This window comes from Oryzias latipes, chromosome 11 (assembly GCF_002234675.1).
Source record: "Oryzias latipes chromosome 11, ASM223467v1".
Lineage (NCBI taxonomy): Eukaryota > Metazoa > Chordata > Actinopteri > Beloniformes > Adrianichthyidae > Oryzias > Oryzias latipes.
Genome location: NC_019869.2, coordinates 7,389,577 through 7,408,792, shown reverse-complemented (window position 1 = coordinate 7,408,792; position 19,216 = coordinate 7,389,577). Strand labels below are relative to the sequence as shown.

General features: G+C 40.0%; 1 protein-coding gene across 2 annotated transcripts in view; it reads right to left on the bottom strand.

The window, feature by feature from the left end:
- Positions 1-236: 236 nt before the first annotated feature.
- The window catches only part of LOC101160989 (zinc finger protein 516), a 28,575-nt gene continuing 9,595 nt past the window's right edge, over positions 237-19,216 (bottom strand). The window contains exons 2-6 of one of the 2 annotated variants that reach the window (XM_023960025.1): positions 15,247-15,308; positions 12,061-13,511; positions 8,634-9,854; positions 8,440-8,504; positions 237-1,311 (exon numbers count right to left, since the gene is read on the bottom strand). In XM_023960025.1, coding sequence (XP_023815793.1) covers positions 1,258-1,311; positions 8,440-8,504; positions 8,634-9,854; positions 12,061-13,360 — 2,640 coding nt within the window. In that variant the 5' untranslated portion in view covers positions 13,361-13,511; positions 15,247-15,308 and the 3' untranslated portion in view covers positions 237-1,257. The remainder of the gene's footprint in view (positions 1,312-8,439; positions 8,505-8,633; positions 9,855-12,060; positions 13,512-15,246; positions 15,309-19,216) is intronic. The other variant, XM_011480775.3, reaches the window with a different exon arrangement.

Sequence of the window (19,216 nt, the reverse complement as noted above, 5' to 3'; positions counted from 1 at the left end):
TAAATCTTTAGAACTAAATTGTGAACAAGCTAAACAATTACTTTAACAGAAAACACACAATTAAATTAAAATTGAACAGATATTTTTCCGTCTTTTCAGTGGAAGGGTTTTTTGTCACGTCGGCAAACTACATCTATAAAAAAAAGTCGTAAATTTGCTACATCATCGACACGCTGTAGGGGGGAGGGGATTTTTGCAGTTTAAATGAGACAAATACTGCATCTGGATTTAAAAAAAAAAAGAACATTTTCTACAGTGGGAGTCACTTTTCCAAAAAATTCATTTCTCCTGACACGGGAAGACACAGGAAATGACATCAGTCTGAGTTAGGTTAATAGTCTGGGTGTTAAAATCCAAAGTCCCTTCACAAATGAGATGGCGGCAGCAGCAGCAGCAGCGGTAGCGGCGCCGGCAGCAGCAGCAACTCCGTCAGGGTTCCCTTCAGCAGCACTGGTTAAGGCATCTCAGCCAGGAGCTTTGGTTCTTGGCACGGCACAACACAGCCGCAAGAAAACCATGCAAGACATCCTTCAGGATTGCGCCGAGGCCCCTCTCAGAGTCACAGCTTCAACGTAGCAGTTCAAAACCATGGAAAATGTAAGGATATTCCACTAACAGCACAAGCCATGCGACTTACAGTGGATGCAATATGCCAAACAACATCAAATTGGACAGAAATGGACTGTTTTGTTCCATTCCTAGTGCTTCAGATAAAAAACGATAAAAGACGGGACGGCACAAAGGACTTAACCTCGCTGAATCTGCATGAACTCGACGGAACTCAACCTTCTGTAAGAGAGTTAAAAAAACTCCATCTGTAATTTTAAATGTGCTAAACGACGATGAAAACGTACAATAACAACAAAGAAAATAAGTGTTTACTAGAATAAAATGAGCTAACTGATATATAAGCTGCTAACAAACATTTATATTCTGTAGTTTCAGCTAAGGAAATCCGCCTTAACACTCCTTCACATTTCATGTCTGCCTGAGCTGGGGTTCTCTCAAACCAAAATTCGGCCTTTTTTCCATCAAACGTCCTGAAACCTCTCTGGGAGTTTGCTAGCAAACATCTGCCTTCATCAAACAAAAAGAATGCATTCCAAATGTAACAAATTAAAAAAGGCTCTTCACATTTCTTTGCAAATGTTGTGCAATTGTTCAGTGCTTCTGTCCTCAGGACCAAGACTTCCACACCTCTTTGTTTTTAGCCGTCAGGATTGTCCGAGCAAGTGCCAGCGGGTGAAGAGGGATGCTTCACGTGCCTTTATGGTGAGACCCTGAGGATGAAGAGGAGGAGTGGCTGTTCATCTGTGGAGACAACACACAGTTTACACAATGGCTTAAAGACCCACTATGATGAAAACAGTGTTTACATTTTCCTCCTGATGGAGGACCCATTTAAAAGAGAATGGAGTTAAAAATGGCATTTCTGAGTAATTCCCTATTCAAATCATGAATCAGGAGCAGACGTTGGAAAAAGATGTGATCGCTTCACCCCATCAGTTCTGCCCACAACTCAGACGCTCTGTTCACACCGCCTTCAGCAATGCGCCACTTCCAAAGAAAGCTCCATGGAAACACGTAGGTATTTCGGGCATTTGCGTTCATGCTTAGCTAGGTAACCTTTTTGGATAGTTTTTAGGCTCTATGTGCAAAACATGTGGCTACTGAACGTGCAAGGAAATTTAAATTTGACCAATCAGGGACTTGGATTTGGCAGTGATCTATGGATGGCGTCCTCCTTGTATACACAGAAGTGCCAACCGTTTGAAAAGTGATCGTGTGTCTGGCTGGCACTTATATATCAGAATAGATGTATATCATATATCTATTATAGATGTATATCTTATTACATATATCACAATAGAGCTGGGAAAAACGCCTGCAGCAAGATTCACAGGATTTGCACTGCTTCCTCATTTTACATCAAGCCCCTTCCGGCTATAGGTGGAGGACGTGAGCTAGGAAATAGTAGAAAAGAAAAAGAAGAAGTCCCTCCCTGCTTGTTCAGTGTGAACCCCATGGGCGTGTTCAAGAACTAGTGTTTAGCGTGTTCTTAAACACACATCACAGGTTATTTGATTTTGGCTAAAATTGGCATTATCTTAATTAAAAGACTAATGGGAACACTTTGAAAATAGATCGGAGTGGGACTTTAACTTTGTCTATCTTGTAAACATTTTTCACATTAAGGCATGTTTTTGGTCTAAATGCAGATATTTCTGGTAACTAACTTTTTCACATTAGTTTAGCATTTGGCCGACAGATCAGTGCTTGGATGCCAAACAACTTTCTCCAGCTAAACCCAGACAAGACTGAAGTCATGGTCTTTGAGACAGTGTCAGCAGTTACCTTCACTCCCTGTCTCTAAAAGCTCCAAATCAAGTCAGAAACCAAGGGGTAAGCATGGACTCTGACCTGAACTTTAACAGCCATATCAAGTCAGTACAATCAGCAGCATTTTACCATCTGAAGAAGATTGCCAGACTCGAAACATAGTGTCAAAGCCAGACCTAGAGATACTTAAGGCCCGTTCACACCGGGACGAATATTCGCCAGGCGTTATTCGCCAGCATTTTTCGCCACGTTTTTTGTGTTCACACCCAGGCGATTTTCGCTGACGATGAGCCGAGCGAACATGCAATTTCATTCCCTGACATTAGATGGCGCTTAATGTAAACAGAAATACTCCTGTACACAAGGTGGCGCTGCGCAACTTTACGCTTCTTAAAGTCGCTTTTCGCTCAGAAGAAGAGAGCAAGTATTTACGCGCTTGTCAGAATCAAACAAAGAAAACATGAATATTTCAAGCACAAGTAGCTCCAACTGGTGCTACTTGGTGATATTTTAGAATGTCCGTCATTATTTCTCCACGGCAGTGTAGACGCTACTTGGCGTCTATCTTCTTCGCTGGGATGTGTGCTCAGCAAGGAAGTTTTGTGTTTGAGCGCCCCCAAGTTGTGTTTTACTGTAACTTCAGAAGCTCCAGACACGTGTGCAAAAGCGCCATTCTCATTGGTCGAATAGATTTCGACGCGAGGCGTCAAAAAAAAAAAACGAACCCGAGGCGTTTTTTTTTTTTTGACGCTTTGACGCGTGGCGTTTTTTCGCGTCGGTGTGCACACTCTCATTGGTGCCCTTTGTTTAGTCACGAGGCGTTAAACGTCGGCGAAAATCGCCGGCGAAATTCGTCCCAGTGTGAACGGGCCTTTATTCATGCATTTGTCTCCAATAGGTTAGACTACATCAACGGCCTGCTCACTGGCCTCTCCAAATGAGCTGTAAAACAGCTTCAGTCCTGACTAGAACCAGGAAGCATCACATCAGTCCTGTGCTCAGGTCTCTGCACTGGCTTACATGTTAGGACTCTGAGGACCTCAGGGACCGGCCTTCAGGGTCAGGACCAAACAAAGGGAATCAGCGTTTCAGTCTTATGCAGCTAAAAGCTGGAACAGTCTCTCTGAGGTTGTGAGACAGGCCTCTTCTGTACTAAAATTCAAATCTAGACTCAAAACATTCCTGTTCAGCCATGTAAATAATCACCTCTGTTCATGTTCTTTTCTCTTTCTTTTCTTTCAAAGTAAATTTTACAACGATTCTGTATGTTTTTAATCTTTGCACTGTTATGTATTGTGATTGTAATGCATTTTGCTGTGTTGTGAAGCTCTTTGAATCACTTTTTGTTAGAATTGTGCTATTCAAATAAACTTGCCTAGCCTATTTTAAAATGAATTCTTTCTTGATTTTAATATATTTTATCATTATTTTGTACATGAAAATATGATATTTACTATTTTACTGATTTAATCCATTTATTTGAATGTGTTATTATGTATTCAAGCTTTTTGATTTTTGAACACTTTATTTAGAAAGAAGTAGACAATGGGGCGACTAAAGCCGTACCGGTAAAAAAAACATAAAAAAGCTGCATTTATTAACCCTTTAACATCAGAGATGTCGCCAGTAACAACTAAGGAATCTAGGTTGTTTGAACTACCGCAGCTCTTCAATCATTTACGTAATCAGCGTAATTCCTTCTGCTGCCCCTAGTGGAATGATAAAGCACTACAAGCAAAAACCACGGATGAGGTTAAAGCGGCATTTTGGAATTACGTTAATTTTGTAAACAATTTGAGAGTTACAGTAGTTCAAAGAACGCTAAAGTTTCTGTGTTCAAGGGTTAAGAGAGGACACTGAAAAGTATTTGGCTATTTTTAGCTTGACAAATGTTTTTTTTTTAGCTCGTTCTTCCTGTTTTTCCTGCAGGTCTGATCGGATCAGTACATTTGCGCTCTTACAGACAGGAACACTGTCCATCAGTATCTTAAAAAGCAGTCCGCACTTTCCTTTAAGGGGGAAAAAAGAAAGCTAGAGCAATTGTGAGTTGCCTGGGGGTAGGTCTGACTGACAGGTTGAAGGCACACCATATGGAGACGCTGGCTGGATTTTACCCTAAGGGGGGGCAACCATGTCTTCCTATCATTTGTTTGCTTCATCCCTGTCAGCTTTTCTTGCACAGCGAGTGGGAAGAGATGGCCAAATTGTGGGAGCTAACAGACACAGGAACATATAAGAGGGCACATGTGTACATAGAATGACAGACAGTGTCAACACAGACAAATACAAACAGGAGAGCGGACAGACACAGCTGGTGAAGACGGAGGGGTTTCGGTGCTGCTACCCCACTAACTGACTGAAGTTTTCCTAATTAGAGCATGACATGTGACAAAAATGATGGGAGGGAAAGTTCTATGCAGCTTTGCTCGGTGTGTCTCTGAATATATTGTGTGATATAGTAATGACTATGCTGCAAATGTTCACACTACCAGACTGATATGACACTTTTGGTTATTTCCTATAGGAATGTTTTTCAATTCCTAGAAGTCATCTACAGCCAGACTCTAAATGTTACAGCAATTCTACCCACTTTGTGCACAAAATTCAACTGGCCATAAATACAAACAAACCCAGTGTCGTGTATTACTAGATTACTGGATTTACTAGTTCAAACATTTGGAATCACACTGATCCCTCGCTGTATTACGGTTCACCTTTCGCGATCTCCCGGATTGTTTTTTTGCAATTTTTTTTTAACAGCAGAGTGTTCTGCGTCTTGATGAGCTGTGGCGTGTCTCCTGTACTGACTGTGTTCAGCTTTTTTCAGAGATACAAAAATCTGTGGATTTCATAAAACTGGACATATTTTTCTATCAAGGTTTGAACTTTAAGAGTTTAAATAAGAGAGAAGGGTGTTAAAATGTGTCTGTTTGAGGAAAGTGTATAAAGTGAAGAGTTTTACACAGGAGTGTCAAATTATTTTGTTAATTGCAATTAGTTGACAAGAAACAAATGAGCTTTTTTCTTATTGCATTAATCTTATTTTTAATCTTTAACGTTACTGTTTCTGCATCTTGTTGTTCACCTCAGCTTATTCCGCAATCATTTCATTGATCCCCACATGTGTTTTTTGTTTTGTCGGATGCCCTTCCTGACATAATCCTGTCTTTTAACCGGGCTGGGGACCGACACAGGGAGACCCAAACTCAGGCCCCCTTGTGACTACAAAACTGTCTCTGCATGTCAGTTGCTTAAAAAAAAATCTCTTTTTAGACTTCTACATGCGAGTGTTCAGTATTAAGTGTGTAAAACATTCAAAAACACTACACACATAGATAGAAGTAGAGGGATGTGTCTTCTTTGTTCCAAGAAGTTTGCCTACCACTGAAGCATTTGGTAAACCACAGCCACCATGTTCCCTGTTCCTGACTAGAAGTGAATGCTTGATGCTTTTTTTTTCAACATTACTTATTAAAAATTTGTGTGTCCGTTTCATTTTAGATAAAAGTTTTATTTGGAATGATCAATGTCTTCTGGTTTGCTCACAAAACTGTTTGCCAAGTGTAAAATTAGAGCATTCTGAACCTGATGTTTTGTTTTTTCTTATTGTTCAAGACTGAAAACAACTACTAAGGTTTGAAATCTGTTCTAGCAAAACGTAAAACAGGGCTCGACATAGCCATTTGTCCGCTGGCCCGGTCCTGTTTTTTGAGCAGTGCGGACCACAAGACTTTACTTTTCACTTGTCCGCTCGGGCCACTAAAATATCTAACGGTTTATACATTCTTCACCTTTTTCAATAAAGTAAATTTTGCGAAAACGTGTAGATTTACCTCGTCTTCATAATTTAGTTTTTCTGCTAGTCCTGTGTTCAGACTTCAAGGGTTTCTATGGGAAACCTTTGATCACTTCTCCTTCTCTCCCGCCTGCACGCGCTCGGCTTTCACTGCCGAGCACCACGCGGCACGCGCTCACTACTTTTTTTTTCAAACTTTATTGAATGTAACAATTCAATACAAAACAATGTTAAACAGCAACAACGAAGGCACAAGCCAGTGGGTTATTATTACATTTGATTATAAATCCGACACCGTCACTGAAGAGAGACTGAAGCATGTCAGAGATGTGGAAGACATGGCAGGAATAGAAAGGAATATGTTAGATGGAGTAATGGGTATAATTAGTAGTATGGACAGCAAGATATTTAATGAATGCATTGTAGATGAAACTGTATCCACTAAGCGTTAAGCTGAATGTCAAAGAATCAAAGGCAACTCCAAATACCTGAATCTCAGACTCAAATGCAGTAGAATGTTAAACTACTTAATTTTGTTTTTCTTTACAACACTGTAAGCAGTAAGTATTTCTAGTTAGCTGAATGATCTCAGTTAGACCTGCACAATATGAGGAAAACTCGCGATATGCGATATCAGAGATTAAAATTGCGATAACGATATAATTTGCGGTATATAAACAAACAGCAAAATAAACCAAATAACCATTCCCAGTTTAAAAATTATACTCCAAATGACCCACGTTGACATAGGTTACAAACATCTAACATAACAGGGCTCCATCTGATTGGTCAACAATGTGAAGGCGTCCATCCGATTGGTCAAATGCATTAAGGGATTTATTTGATTCGTTAAATGGTTCAAGCTGCCATTAGATTGTTTTAACACATTTAAGGTTTATGATTTATTGCGATATTTGCCGTTAGAAGCACCATGAAAACTTCTGAACTAGTGTTACCTACTACACTGCAGTGCTCTCTTCAAAACATCTGAAACAGACTAGAGCAGATTTAAGTTTGACATGGTCTATTTTCAGTCATTGAAAAGTGTAGAAATAAGTGATGTCACCAGAATGCACCAAATTGCACCATATTAAAAGTTTCCGGGGGGGCATGCCCCCGGACCCCCCCTAAAGTTGCAAGCACCTGCGGAGCGGCGGGTCCCGCTATGCGCGGTGTCGGGCCAGTAACTTTCAGGCAGGGCCAGTAAGTTTCAAAAACTACTGGCCCTGTGGGCCAGTGCAAATTTCTGGGCTATGTCAACCCCTGTAAAAGCCACTTTTTTATATGTATTTCGATCTATTACTTGGGGATGGGTTTCACCAATAATTTCCAAAACTGATTCGATTTGATTAACCACAGCCAAATATTTTCGATTTTTTTTTTAACTCACTTGGTTCAATTCACTTTTGAATTTACACATTTACACATAATTGTATAGAAATAAAATAATAATTTATATTTTTAGAAGATATTCATATTAATCTAATACAGTTCACAAACTGTAAAATGTATTATTTAACGCAGACGCTCCAACAAAAACGTGCAGATCGTTAAGAAAACCTGCGTTTCAGTTTGGCCACTAGGTGGAGCTTACGGTTTAGCATTACACGCTATATTTGAGCCAAAAAATGTACTTTAGACCACAGATGGTTACTTTACAAAAACGTTTTCTTAAAAGAGTTTGGAATATTCCTGCCTGTGAGTACATAAAGCTGTCCATTTAGTCAGCAATGTAAGTGTTAGCATTAGCCGTCCTATGGGAAATTCCATTATACGTTAGCATCAAGCTAGCAGACTTTGGCTTTACTGCTGTTAATGTTAAAATTACTCTGTAGATGTATCCGAGTACATTAGTAATGCTTCATGAACCTTCTGATTGTATTTTGAAATCTGTTTAGCAGTTTTACATCTGTACACCATCATAGTTTCAATGACTGATCTCACAAAATCTCACGGGAATAGCGTTAGGTCACCGGAAAAGGAAAAGCATCAAAGATCTCTACTTTTATGGATCGATTCAGATTGATTCATTAACTCAGCCCTACTTTTACTGCGCAATAATGTCAAGACTTTAAATGAAAACACCTCAGAACAAGGCTTTTCTCAGTAAATATTGCATTAAAGACAGATTAATTAATTGCACATTATAATTAATTGCTCAAAAAATTAATTGCATGACAGAAATAGTTTTACAGCCTTGAAACATCTATAATTTCACCAATCTCAGATTTTTTTTTAAACTCCCACAATAAATGAGGGTTAAATCAAAGCCAAGTTTGAGTGAATTTTGAAAGAGAACATACTTGTTTAGAACCTTCGGAGGCAGACTGGACTTCATTCCCAAAACTTCCATTCAGCTGCATCATTGCTGTAAAACAGTAAAGGAACAATTTTACGGAAATCAAACATCTTGTGTCAACATTTGTATGTTTTATGATGGAAAAGGGCCTCTGTTAGCATTTTCCTGCCCTTCTACAGACCAGAGTGTCCTCCCCACCTTGTGGATCAAGTCGTGGATCTATGAAGCCCCAGTGTTGATAAAGAGCTGCCAGATCATGGGGACTGTAGCTCTTCAGGAGGCTGAAAATGTCCATGTCTGCTGGCCTTTCTCCTGTTGATTCACTATTTCCCTGAGCAAACAGAAGTGGGTCTAAATATGTCTTGCCTCCTGACAGCCTCCACATGTTCATGGTCGACCAAAGATCTGGAGCCTTTAGACCTGACGAAAATTCACACGACTTTCTGCGAGTGTAGTGTCTGTCTGTGTTTGAAGAAGTCCCGCTGTGGTTTTTTGCCAACATAAACCCTAACCCCTCCTGTGGGAAGATCCCTTCCTCTGGAGCCATGTTTCCTCTGTGTTTCAAGCTGCTGGTAGGCTGTAAATTAGGGACACTTTTGGCTCGACTAGAGCTGTCTGACAACGTATCCTGCGGACTGGAGCCTTTGCCTCTACCCTCTGTTGCTCGCTTTTGTTCACCGGACTTCCTTTGAGGTTGAAGGCACACCTTCCCACAGGGCTGAATCCCATCAAGAGGGCAGGAATCTTTCAAATGGGGCTTGGACTTTGTCGTTAAGTGCTTGCTGCTGCCTTGGCTTGTGACTCCTGGGGGTAAGGTGCGTTGTGTTCGTGGCCCGGGTAAAGATGGGCAATCTTTGCCTTCGAGGAAAGGCGGCGGTCCTGTACGTCTCCACTGACACGCTCCAGCTTTTGAGCTCTTGATGCTGTTCATGCATGGGGCCCACTTTGGTGCTGCCGAGCTTTTGCTGTCCACTTTGTGGGAAACGCGCTGATGGATCCACAGAACTTCTGGATAGTTAGTGTTGTGGGAACAGTATGGGCACTGATGCCTCACAAGGTCCTCAGCTTTTACTGGACAGTTCATGCTACACTTGTCCCCGCTCACTGATAAAGAGAGATTCAGAAGACTGACACCATCAGCAGCAACGTCTCCATCGCCCGTTACCTTGACGTTTGCCTTTATTGTGTCCTGATCAGGAAGATACGTGCAAATATTCCAATATGGCTGACTGAGCAACACGCTCCTGCTCCTGAGGTAATCCATGTATTTGGAGGATTTGGAGCTACTTCTGCTCACGTTGTTCAAAACGGGGCTCTGTTTGCTGGAGAAACCCAAATGCTGAGTGTGCTGATGAGACCTGAGTAGGGAAGCTTCAGCGGTGTGGAAATCACAGTGCTCACAAGAGTAGGACTTTTGACCTGCATGTAAGAACATAAGATACGGATTGAATGAAAAATGAAGTTCTGTTCCGAGACATGGAACAGTTCTTTACAGAGCTAATGTCCGTGTTAGAAACAGATCGGCCTTAAAATAAACATTTTTTTTCATCAATTCCAACATCTCAAAAGTTTTCAGAGTAGGAAGCTACCGAGAAGAAAGTACGAGGCTACACCCAAGCACTAAGATGAGGGGAACTTTTTAAAATTAGGATTTTTAGAAGCATTTTGGGCATCATTTTTGTTGATTTGAAAGCAGTAAAGAACGCGGATTTAGTAGTTACATTTACTCAGTCACTATTGACAGCTTCTTAACTACATCCCAACTTTTGAGGAGGAGCCTCTGAAGGGCCAGTGTTTGTAAAGTCAATTTACTCGCAACACTGTCAATGAAGTGTTTCATTTTTCATAGCAAAAAAGTTGATTCTGTGGAGCCCCTCTGCTAAACATAAAGTTGAATTCACAGTGGATTCATGTCTGGAGTTATACTTAGAAAATACCTTTTGTTTTTATTTAATGTTTTATGAATTCATTTTATTGTATTTATCCACAACGTCTTAAAGTCCGGTCCATGAAAGTGTTGTCTGACAATAAACCAGTTTGTGTTCACATTCTGGTGAAACACAGAACAGCTTATGAGCATCATAGTAGGCCTGCACAATTAACTGAAAATTTATCGTTATTGCGATTTCAAGCTGTGCAATATCCATATCGCAAAAATCAGTGAAAATCGCAATAAATGGTAAACCTTAAATGTACTAAAACTATCTTATGGCAACTTGAACTATTTAATTAATTGAATGAATCCGTTTATGCATCAGCCTTCATCAGCCTAACGCTACACAGAAGTGAATTAACAGGAGTTCAATTAAGTTACCTTCATTTAACATTGCGAGTTCTTTAAACATTCCTCAAAGGCTGGCTTTAGAACTTTTTAGTGATTTGGCAACCCCAACAGCTTGTAACCCTTGTGCTATCCTATGCACTTTAACATTGGGAGTTGGGTCATCTAGACCCACTAGACAGTGCTCTGAACCTTTTTTCTTCAATGATTTGTGATCTTCACTGGTGTCCATGGATTACATGAAATCTTTCCACCTTTATCCACCTTTGTCATGGTAGGGAGAACACGTCAATGGAAGGGTGGGGTCATCTGGACCCCATAGGATAGCACAAGGGTTATTCCAACACACATTGTGTGTAAAATCTTGATGTGAAAGGAGCCCTAGAAATTTCCCAGAAGTCTCTGCGAAAAACCAGGGTTCAAATTTTAGAGCATCAATACAAAAATCTACATGCTTATTGAATTTGACAACACAGGAGAAACCAGTGCTCTAGCTTCACTATTTCCAATCTGTTATCTACCGTAACCCATCATACAGCAACACTTTACAGAAGTTAAGTGTTTCATATGAGTGTGAAGGCGATATGAAATCTTTCACACTGATCACATAACCGGGCGAAGAGTTACTTTATGTCAAATAGTGTGTTATGGAGGAGTCATAAGCAACTTCTCTGGCTTTATCCCTTGTGCTATCCTAGATGACCCCACCCTTACATTGACGTGTTCTCCCTACCATGACAAAGGTGGATAAAGGTGGAAAGATTTCATGTAATCTATGGAGACCAGTGAAGATCACAAATCATTGAAGAAAAAAGGTTCAGAGCACTGTCTAGTGGTTCTAGATGACCCAACTCCCAATGGTAAAGTGCCAAAGATAGCACAAGGGTTACAGGGTTAAAAAGAGACAAAAATGTAAACAACAAAGTTGATGGGTTAAAAAAAGCTGTGACAGAGGCAGAGAAGTTCATGCTAATTTAAGACTTGTTTAAATCTCTTATTATATTTCTATCTATTAATATTTTGATTTTTTGATTAATCATTTCTGTAGGTATAGGGATAGTCAGTGCTTAGGGGTTTTGTTGGCTTTACAACGACTCAGAATGCGCATGTTTGTTTCCGTGAGAGGCGATGCGTTCAAGTTTTAAATTTGAAAACTAGTTCAAAATGCTAGAAGTTACATTTTTAGAAAATTCAAAATTGATTTGCATTTAGGTATTTTTACTTTTATCTTCACGTGCATCAATCATTGAAAACTTAAAGTCGTTTGTAAATCATGGCAAAAATTAGCATTAAGAAAAACCTGAATTTGACAAAAATGGTCTTAATTAAAAGATGTTAGCTCACCTTCTTTGTCTTCACCAGTGACCTTGAATGAAACATGAACCTCTTTAATCTTCTTCGTTTGTAGAGCTTCATAAAACGCATGACCAAGCCCATTTAAGACAATCCGCTCCTTCTGGCAAACCTTCTTGTCTCCACTTTTACTGTTGCCTATATTTGGCTCCAGGCCTGAGTCACACTTCCTCTTCTTCACACTGGAGTTGGAGGCGTCGTTCTGTTTCCTCTTCTTCTCCTGTTTCAGGGGAACATATTCTCCCTTCTCTGTGTCATAAGCTACCTCTGCATCCGCCAGTCTCTCCTCCCAGCCGAAGCATTTCTCCGAGGCCTCCACCAGTCGCCCCCTGGTGGCTAACTGCCATGCTTGGTAACTGCAAACTGGGTCCAGTTCAGGAATTCTCTTGGCGACGCTTTTCTCCTCCGTTCTGCCCTTGTGCTCAGCACATTTGAGGTGCAGGCTTTCCAAAAAAAGTGTCTTATCAGCATTTTTGTCTGAAATGTCAGCAGAAGCTTCATGTGTTGAATTCTGGGAAAAGCCCTGGTTGAGTTTATGTAGCTTTTCGTGAATCCGCAAGGTCTTTTGGTCCTGGAAGAAATTCCCGCAGCCTGCGCAGAGCTCATAGTGGCACTGTTTGTTTGTGAGGGATGCTGGGTCCTGGAGAACCCCGTTAATGGTAGCAGGCGGCTCGTTGACTTTGTTACCTTGCAGCTGGGCTTTAGCCCGGTGAATGCGCATGTGGCTTTGTAGAAACCACGCTTGGCGAAAGCGGCGCCCACAGATGCGGCACCCGTGATCCTGGGAACCATGGTGCCTTTTAATGTGGGACTTGAGGAGCAATAACTGGGGGAAAACCTGCTCACAGATGGTGCAGGTAAAAGGGCCGGGCTCAGCGCCATCTTTCCTCTTGTCTTTTTTGGTTAGTTTCTTCTTCACCTTCCCGTTGACATTATGGGCTTTGTCAGGTGTGCTGATGAATTCAGCCGCATCTGCAATGTCGGCGTGCCGTCTCTGTCCTTGCTCTGCCTCCAGCTCCTTCTCACTGACGTTACGGTTCAACAGCCCCAGTTTATGGCTCCTAATGTGAGCTTTCAAGCTGCCCTTTTGCGCCGTCCTGTGCTCACAGTAGGGACACTTGTACGGCTTTTCCCGGGTGTGTCTTCTCATGTGCTGCGACAGGGAGCTGAGCAGAGGAAAGCTGCGACCGCACACACCGCAGGTGTGGCACGACGGCATGTCTTCCTCCGAATCGGCTTTTGTGCCGGGTTCGTGTTTATGGGATTCCGCCTGCTTTTCTTCCGTCCCCATCACTTTTAGCAGTACGTCACAAATTTGGAAAAAAAAATCCTTTAACTAAATCGCTCGATGTTTCAGGCGTTACTAAGTTCTCACAGCAGGCATCAGGAACAGGACGAAAGCTCTAGTTTCCATTGTGATCCTGAAGATCTCACGAAACTACCTGGAAAATAGAAGAAAATTCAGAATTATTTATGTTTGTGGTGTTTAATATATTTGAAAAGTTCATAAAATATGTCCCAATAGAACAGCTCCGCTACATTCATCTTCATTTTATCAGCAAAAACAGCAGAGAAACAGAATAGAGAAGCCAAAAAGTACAATTAATTTCTAGTTCTGGTAAAGTAAGAACATGTTTGGATTTATGAAGTTTTAGGTTTCTTTCCATTGTTGATTTATTTATTTCTATTTAATCCCTTGATTTTTTTTTAATATTCAGTTGACCTTTTATATCTAATCTGACCAGAAATAATGTTTTGGGTTGCATCCTGCTTGTCTAAAAAACACTTCGAGCTGTGCAGAAGAATGGAGAACATTCTGCAGACAAACTTTTAAGGGATTGCTCTCCTTCTAAAAACATTTTTATCATTTTTATTTAACAGTTTAGGCTAAAAAGGGGGGTTGAAGTTTTACACACATTTTAGTTTTACACACGCTTAAACAGTCATAAAAATATTTTTTCTTGACAAATCTTAGTATTTCTCACATGCAATAATATCATTTTGTACCCCAGAGCACCATTCTGGGCCTTTTTTTACTTTTTAATGCGTTTCCATTTCATAAAATTTTGCATTATATCCTCCATCCCTTTCCTCTGCTTGGAATGAGGCATCTCTTATAATCCCTGAATGAAAATTGGCTTGTCATCCTCTGCAGATGTAGACCAGAAATCTCAGCTATGAAATATTTACAGAAATCAGCTTCTTTTAAACCAATGTTATTATATGTCAGAATGCATACAAACCCATTCATATGAAACTGTGTAATTGCAGATTAGAAGTTGTTGAAAATGTACAGGGGTGCAGCAGAAAGGATGGACAGATATTGTGGGTTTACTATCCCCTACCTCCATTTTCAGAGGTTAGACTTTTGCTCAAACGTGCTGTAAGACGGCTGCATTTTACCCAGAACGATGCAGCTTGGGTTCTGACTAAAACCAGGAAACCTGATCGCACCGGTCTGATCTTTCCACTGGCCTCCTGTCTGTCCCTCTCAGAACAGACTCTAAAACAGCTCTGCACGTGTACAGGTAGCTTAAAACTATATAGTGGGAGACTATGTAGTGCCCTGGATTTTAAAAGCAATCTGGACACCACGCTCACTGCAAACAATGTTTTTTTTAATCGAAATGAACGTTTTACGCCGACTATTTATAAATCCACTGTGTTCTGATGATGAAAATGTGAATGCTTTATTTAAAAAATACATTTATGCATACAAATAAAAAAATACATTAAACGCAATGCATTGTGGTCTATGTTTGCCAATCTAGTGAGCATCGATGCACACTGGTTTTTCACAAAGACTTCTGGGAAATTTCTAGGGCACCCGCTTTTGGAATTTGGTTCTGTGTCCAAATTCCTTTCCTACTCACCACATATACCGGTAGTTTGTTTGCCATTTTGTAGTGCTGTCCAAATCTATAATTTCAAAATCCAGTGGCCCAGAAATTTCCCAGAAGTGTCTGCGAAAAACCAGTGCACATCGATGCTCACTAGATCGGCGAATACAATTTTTACCCAAAAAATGTATTTAATTATATTTTTTTAATAAATCATCAACGTTTTTATCTTCAGAAGACAGTGGATTCATAAATGATTGTTGCAAAAAGTTCATATTTCATATTAGACCAAGTCAAAGTAAACTTTATTGTCAATATCTATAATGTTTTCACATACATAGAAATTGATATTCCATTTCTCTCATTTTAACTTTGTTGAATCGATGACGTCATATCCACCTGTAACAAAAGAAAAAGTAGTGAGCATGGCGTCTGAATTGCTTTCAAAATCCAGAGCACTAGAAAGTCCTGCACTATCTAGCTTTTTAATAGTTAAGTATTAGGGTGGGAATTCAGACATAGCTTTAGATTCAAGCAGCACTATAAAATGGAGAACGCACTATACAGTGCACTATGTAGTGAGTATTGAAGGAATTCGGACAAAGCTTTTAAGTTCCAACCAAATGAAGTCAATTCAGTCGCTATTTTTCCACAATATGTATGCCGCTATGTCTGAACCAGATGTTGTCCGTAAGCAAAGATTGGTCCAAATCAGTTGAGGTCATCATTTCTATGGCAACAACTCTCGCCAATCAGGAGTGAGCTTGTTTGAAGTCCACACCCCTACCAATAGAAAGCGGGCTACACGAAATCTGTCAATCAAACCTTTTAAATGTTCAACCTTTGACCACATGCTTCTATTGAGACATCTGATTGCTTAATAACTTTTACTAAAGAAAAAATTTGTATTAGCAAGAACATTTTAAAAATAGGTGGTAGAACAGAAATGGTTATTCTGGTGTAATGACTGAGTAATAGATTTTTATTTCTCACTGGAAGGATTTTGGTTTCCTGGAGCCAGCGGGTACTTCCTGTTTGGAGCCCCGGGGGGGAGGAGTCACTCAGTCCACTTCTCAAACTTATTAAATGTAAATACAACTACGCTGCCTTGCTGTTTTGTATAAATCTTTAAAGCTTAACAACTGGGAAATTAAAGTGAAATATTAACTGTACACCTATGTTCAGTTGTAATTTTCTCCAATTTAGTTTTCTTGGTTTCTACACCAATATTTACACTCATGAATTCATGAATTTTGTAGGCTCTTCTGGCTGAAAACAGTATCTTTCAGCTAAACTTATCAACAGTTTTTAGTTTTACCTGTTAAATCTTCCACCTGCATCAACTTGTGACCCCCTTCTCTAAAACTTTATAGCTGTATTTGTATAATTTTCCGTTAGGGAAAAAACATAAGAACAGGTTTTAGGTTTTATAGCTTAAACTATTTGAATCACAGATTACATTGCACTCTGGGTAATTTGACTGTTCAGATTAAACTATGAGTCAGTGTCCCAACAAACATGTGTCTGTTGGTCCCGGGGTTGTTTGAGCCTAAACTGAGTATGTGAGGTGAAGCATGAGGAGAACTGTTCAATCCTGTCCAATCAGGATCAACCCCAAGCGGGCATCCTCTCTAATTCACGATCGATAATCCATTATCAGCAAACTTCATTTTACAAACTCACAGACACAGTCTAAGCCCTGATTCATATTTCTAAATGTTCCTTTTTAACATTTTTCATGTTTGACAAAGAACAGACAATTCTATCCGCTTTAATGCGATCCAATGCACACAAATCCAACACTCGTAATTGAAATGACAAAAAATAATTACTGCAGCTGCCAGACCCCCTTAGCTCTTAGACTCATAATAAAAAAAATGGATCACTCCAGAGCACAAAAGCTATTTTTTCCATTCTACATGAAAAACAGTGCAGAGCACAGGCATGGTTAAACACGTTACTCAAGCGAAAATGACCATTTGTTGGGTTGCCTCTTAGTGAAAGGAAGGTACTCTGGTATACAGCCAGCCGAGCAGTCTAAAGAAAAACCTGCTATTGTGTTGGCCGCACCAGAACTGTCACATCGCTTCATGTCTGGCCCTCCAGCCCTCATTAGGGGGTCGAGAGAGTGATTGTTAAACTAAAGAGACCTGGATCCACACGTCACACTCTTCAAATCCATGTCTGGAGAAGAAGCAGCACTAAAAAAGAAATGGCTTGTTTGTGTTTGTCAGGGTCTGAAGTGTAAGGAAAAGCATGCATTTAAACAACAGTGAGTGATGGATATAGGTTTAGCTATAAAATGAATTCATGTGCACATCTGTCTACATGCAGATCTTTTTGGGTGCTGGTTTGGAATGGGTGTCGTTTCCTGGATATGGAAGATTTTCCGAGGGCCTTTCGGGATATGGCAGGTGTTCTGTAGGCAGACGCTATCAGATTAGTGCACGGCCAATGTGGCACACTGTCTCCAAGAGGCGGAGGATATGCGAGAGAAACTGGAGGGTGGCAATTAAGCGGTCAAGGTTAAGGCGAATATAATGAGTTAACACAATGGGGATAAAGTCAGAGAGCTGAAGGCAACAGATGGGTATAAACAGGCCATCAGTTTGGAGCTCGCCACCTCTATATTACGAGCTTATGCCTTTGTTGCCACAGCTTTTGTCTTAGGTCTTTTGCAAATGACTTTTATTTTATTTTTTTCCCTGTATTTTAGCTAAAACAAATTGTAGATACGTCTTACCTCCACCCACCCCCCCCACCCCCCCTTCCCATCAATTATCTTTTCAACCTCCTCAGCTTTCATTCCATAAACCCAAAATGCATTTTAGAGAATCAGTAAAGCAATTCAGCCAAACATGTTGCTCCGGGGCTCCACTCATTTCTTTTCACTCCCTTTTCCTCTCGCTTTTCTTTGGCAGATGAATAGGCATGTCCAGTCAGCTGTCCTCATATTGATTCATCCTGACGTCCAAACCAGCTCAGCACAAACTCCCTATGGTCAGGGCATGGATTCTGAAAGCCCATGTTGGTGTGATGTGTGTGTGAAAATGTCTGGTGTGTGTGCCTCACTGCTGCAGCAAATTGGAAATAGCAGATATCTGCTGCAGGATGCATCTAAACTCCACAAAGGATTTTTCCTTTCTTTTCTTATAAAAAAGATGCTTTCTTTATCCTCTTTGTGCATGCAAATGTTCCTGTTCTACTGTGTGTGTGGGCCGCTGAAGTCATCCAAAAATTCACATCCACAAACCCGTGCCAACATACCCCTGACTGGAAATAGCATGTGACTGTCCTTATGCTTGTGTTTCCAGCAATACTCACTTGTTAAGCCTCACCTCGCATCCACAGATTTGTGGCCGGCAAGGCAAAAGACCAAAGCCAGAACAGAAACTAAGACTGCTTCCTCTGCTAAATGTAGTTCAGACATAAAGACCATTTTAGCCTAACGTTACAAGAAGCTTAGTGCCAGTTGAAAGTGTTTGAAACATGTCGTGTACAAAATGTTGTTATAAGAGCTTTTACAATGTAATCAAAGCAGAAGGAAATATATAATTTGATCCTAGGAAAACAAAATACCTTGATGAATTAAACATATAGTTTTTTTAGTGCGTATTTTATTTATCATATTTTCACATTTAAAAGCCTAGATTTTCTTAAGGAAAAAGAACTGCACCTATAATCCAGGACACCTATTTATGCATTAATTCTGGTTGTGTTTCCTGATGTTGAAGCGACTTTTAGAGGTACACGGCACACTGTCAAAATGTTTGGTCGGATGTTGTTGTTAACACGTTAATGTGACTTAAAGTGTAGAGTAGTGTCAGACAGTTGTTTGTTTGTTTTGTTTTTTTTGGTGTTAGCGTACTCACAATAATGTTTATCTTAGTGGTAGTAGTCTTTTTTAATGTGTTGCAAACGAGGCTCTGTGTTACAGTTCTCTTGACCTTAGTTAAAGTCTGACTAACTAGCAGACTTTTCTCTGAATTTTTTGTCTTCCTTAATGTGCCTTATATTTAATATAAGTTTCAAAATAGATCATTCACTGACGGTGCGCCTTATAATGTGGTGCACCCTATAGTGCGGAAAATGCAAGCATACATTGCAAAGAAAATTATATATATATATATATATATATATATATATATATATATATATATATATATATATATATATATATATATATATATATATATATGACATTACTTTTCTTTCTCTAAAAAATGTTGTGCTTTTAAAAAGTAACAAATAAACAAGCCTCTTTAAATAATTATTTCAAATAAATCTCCAATTTCTTTGGAAAAAGA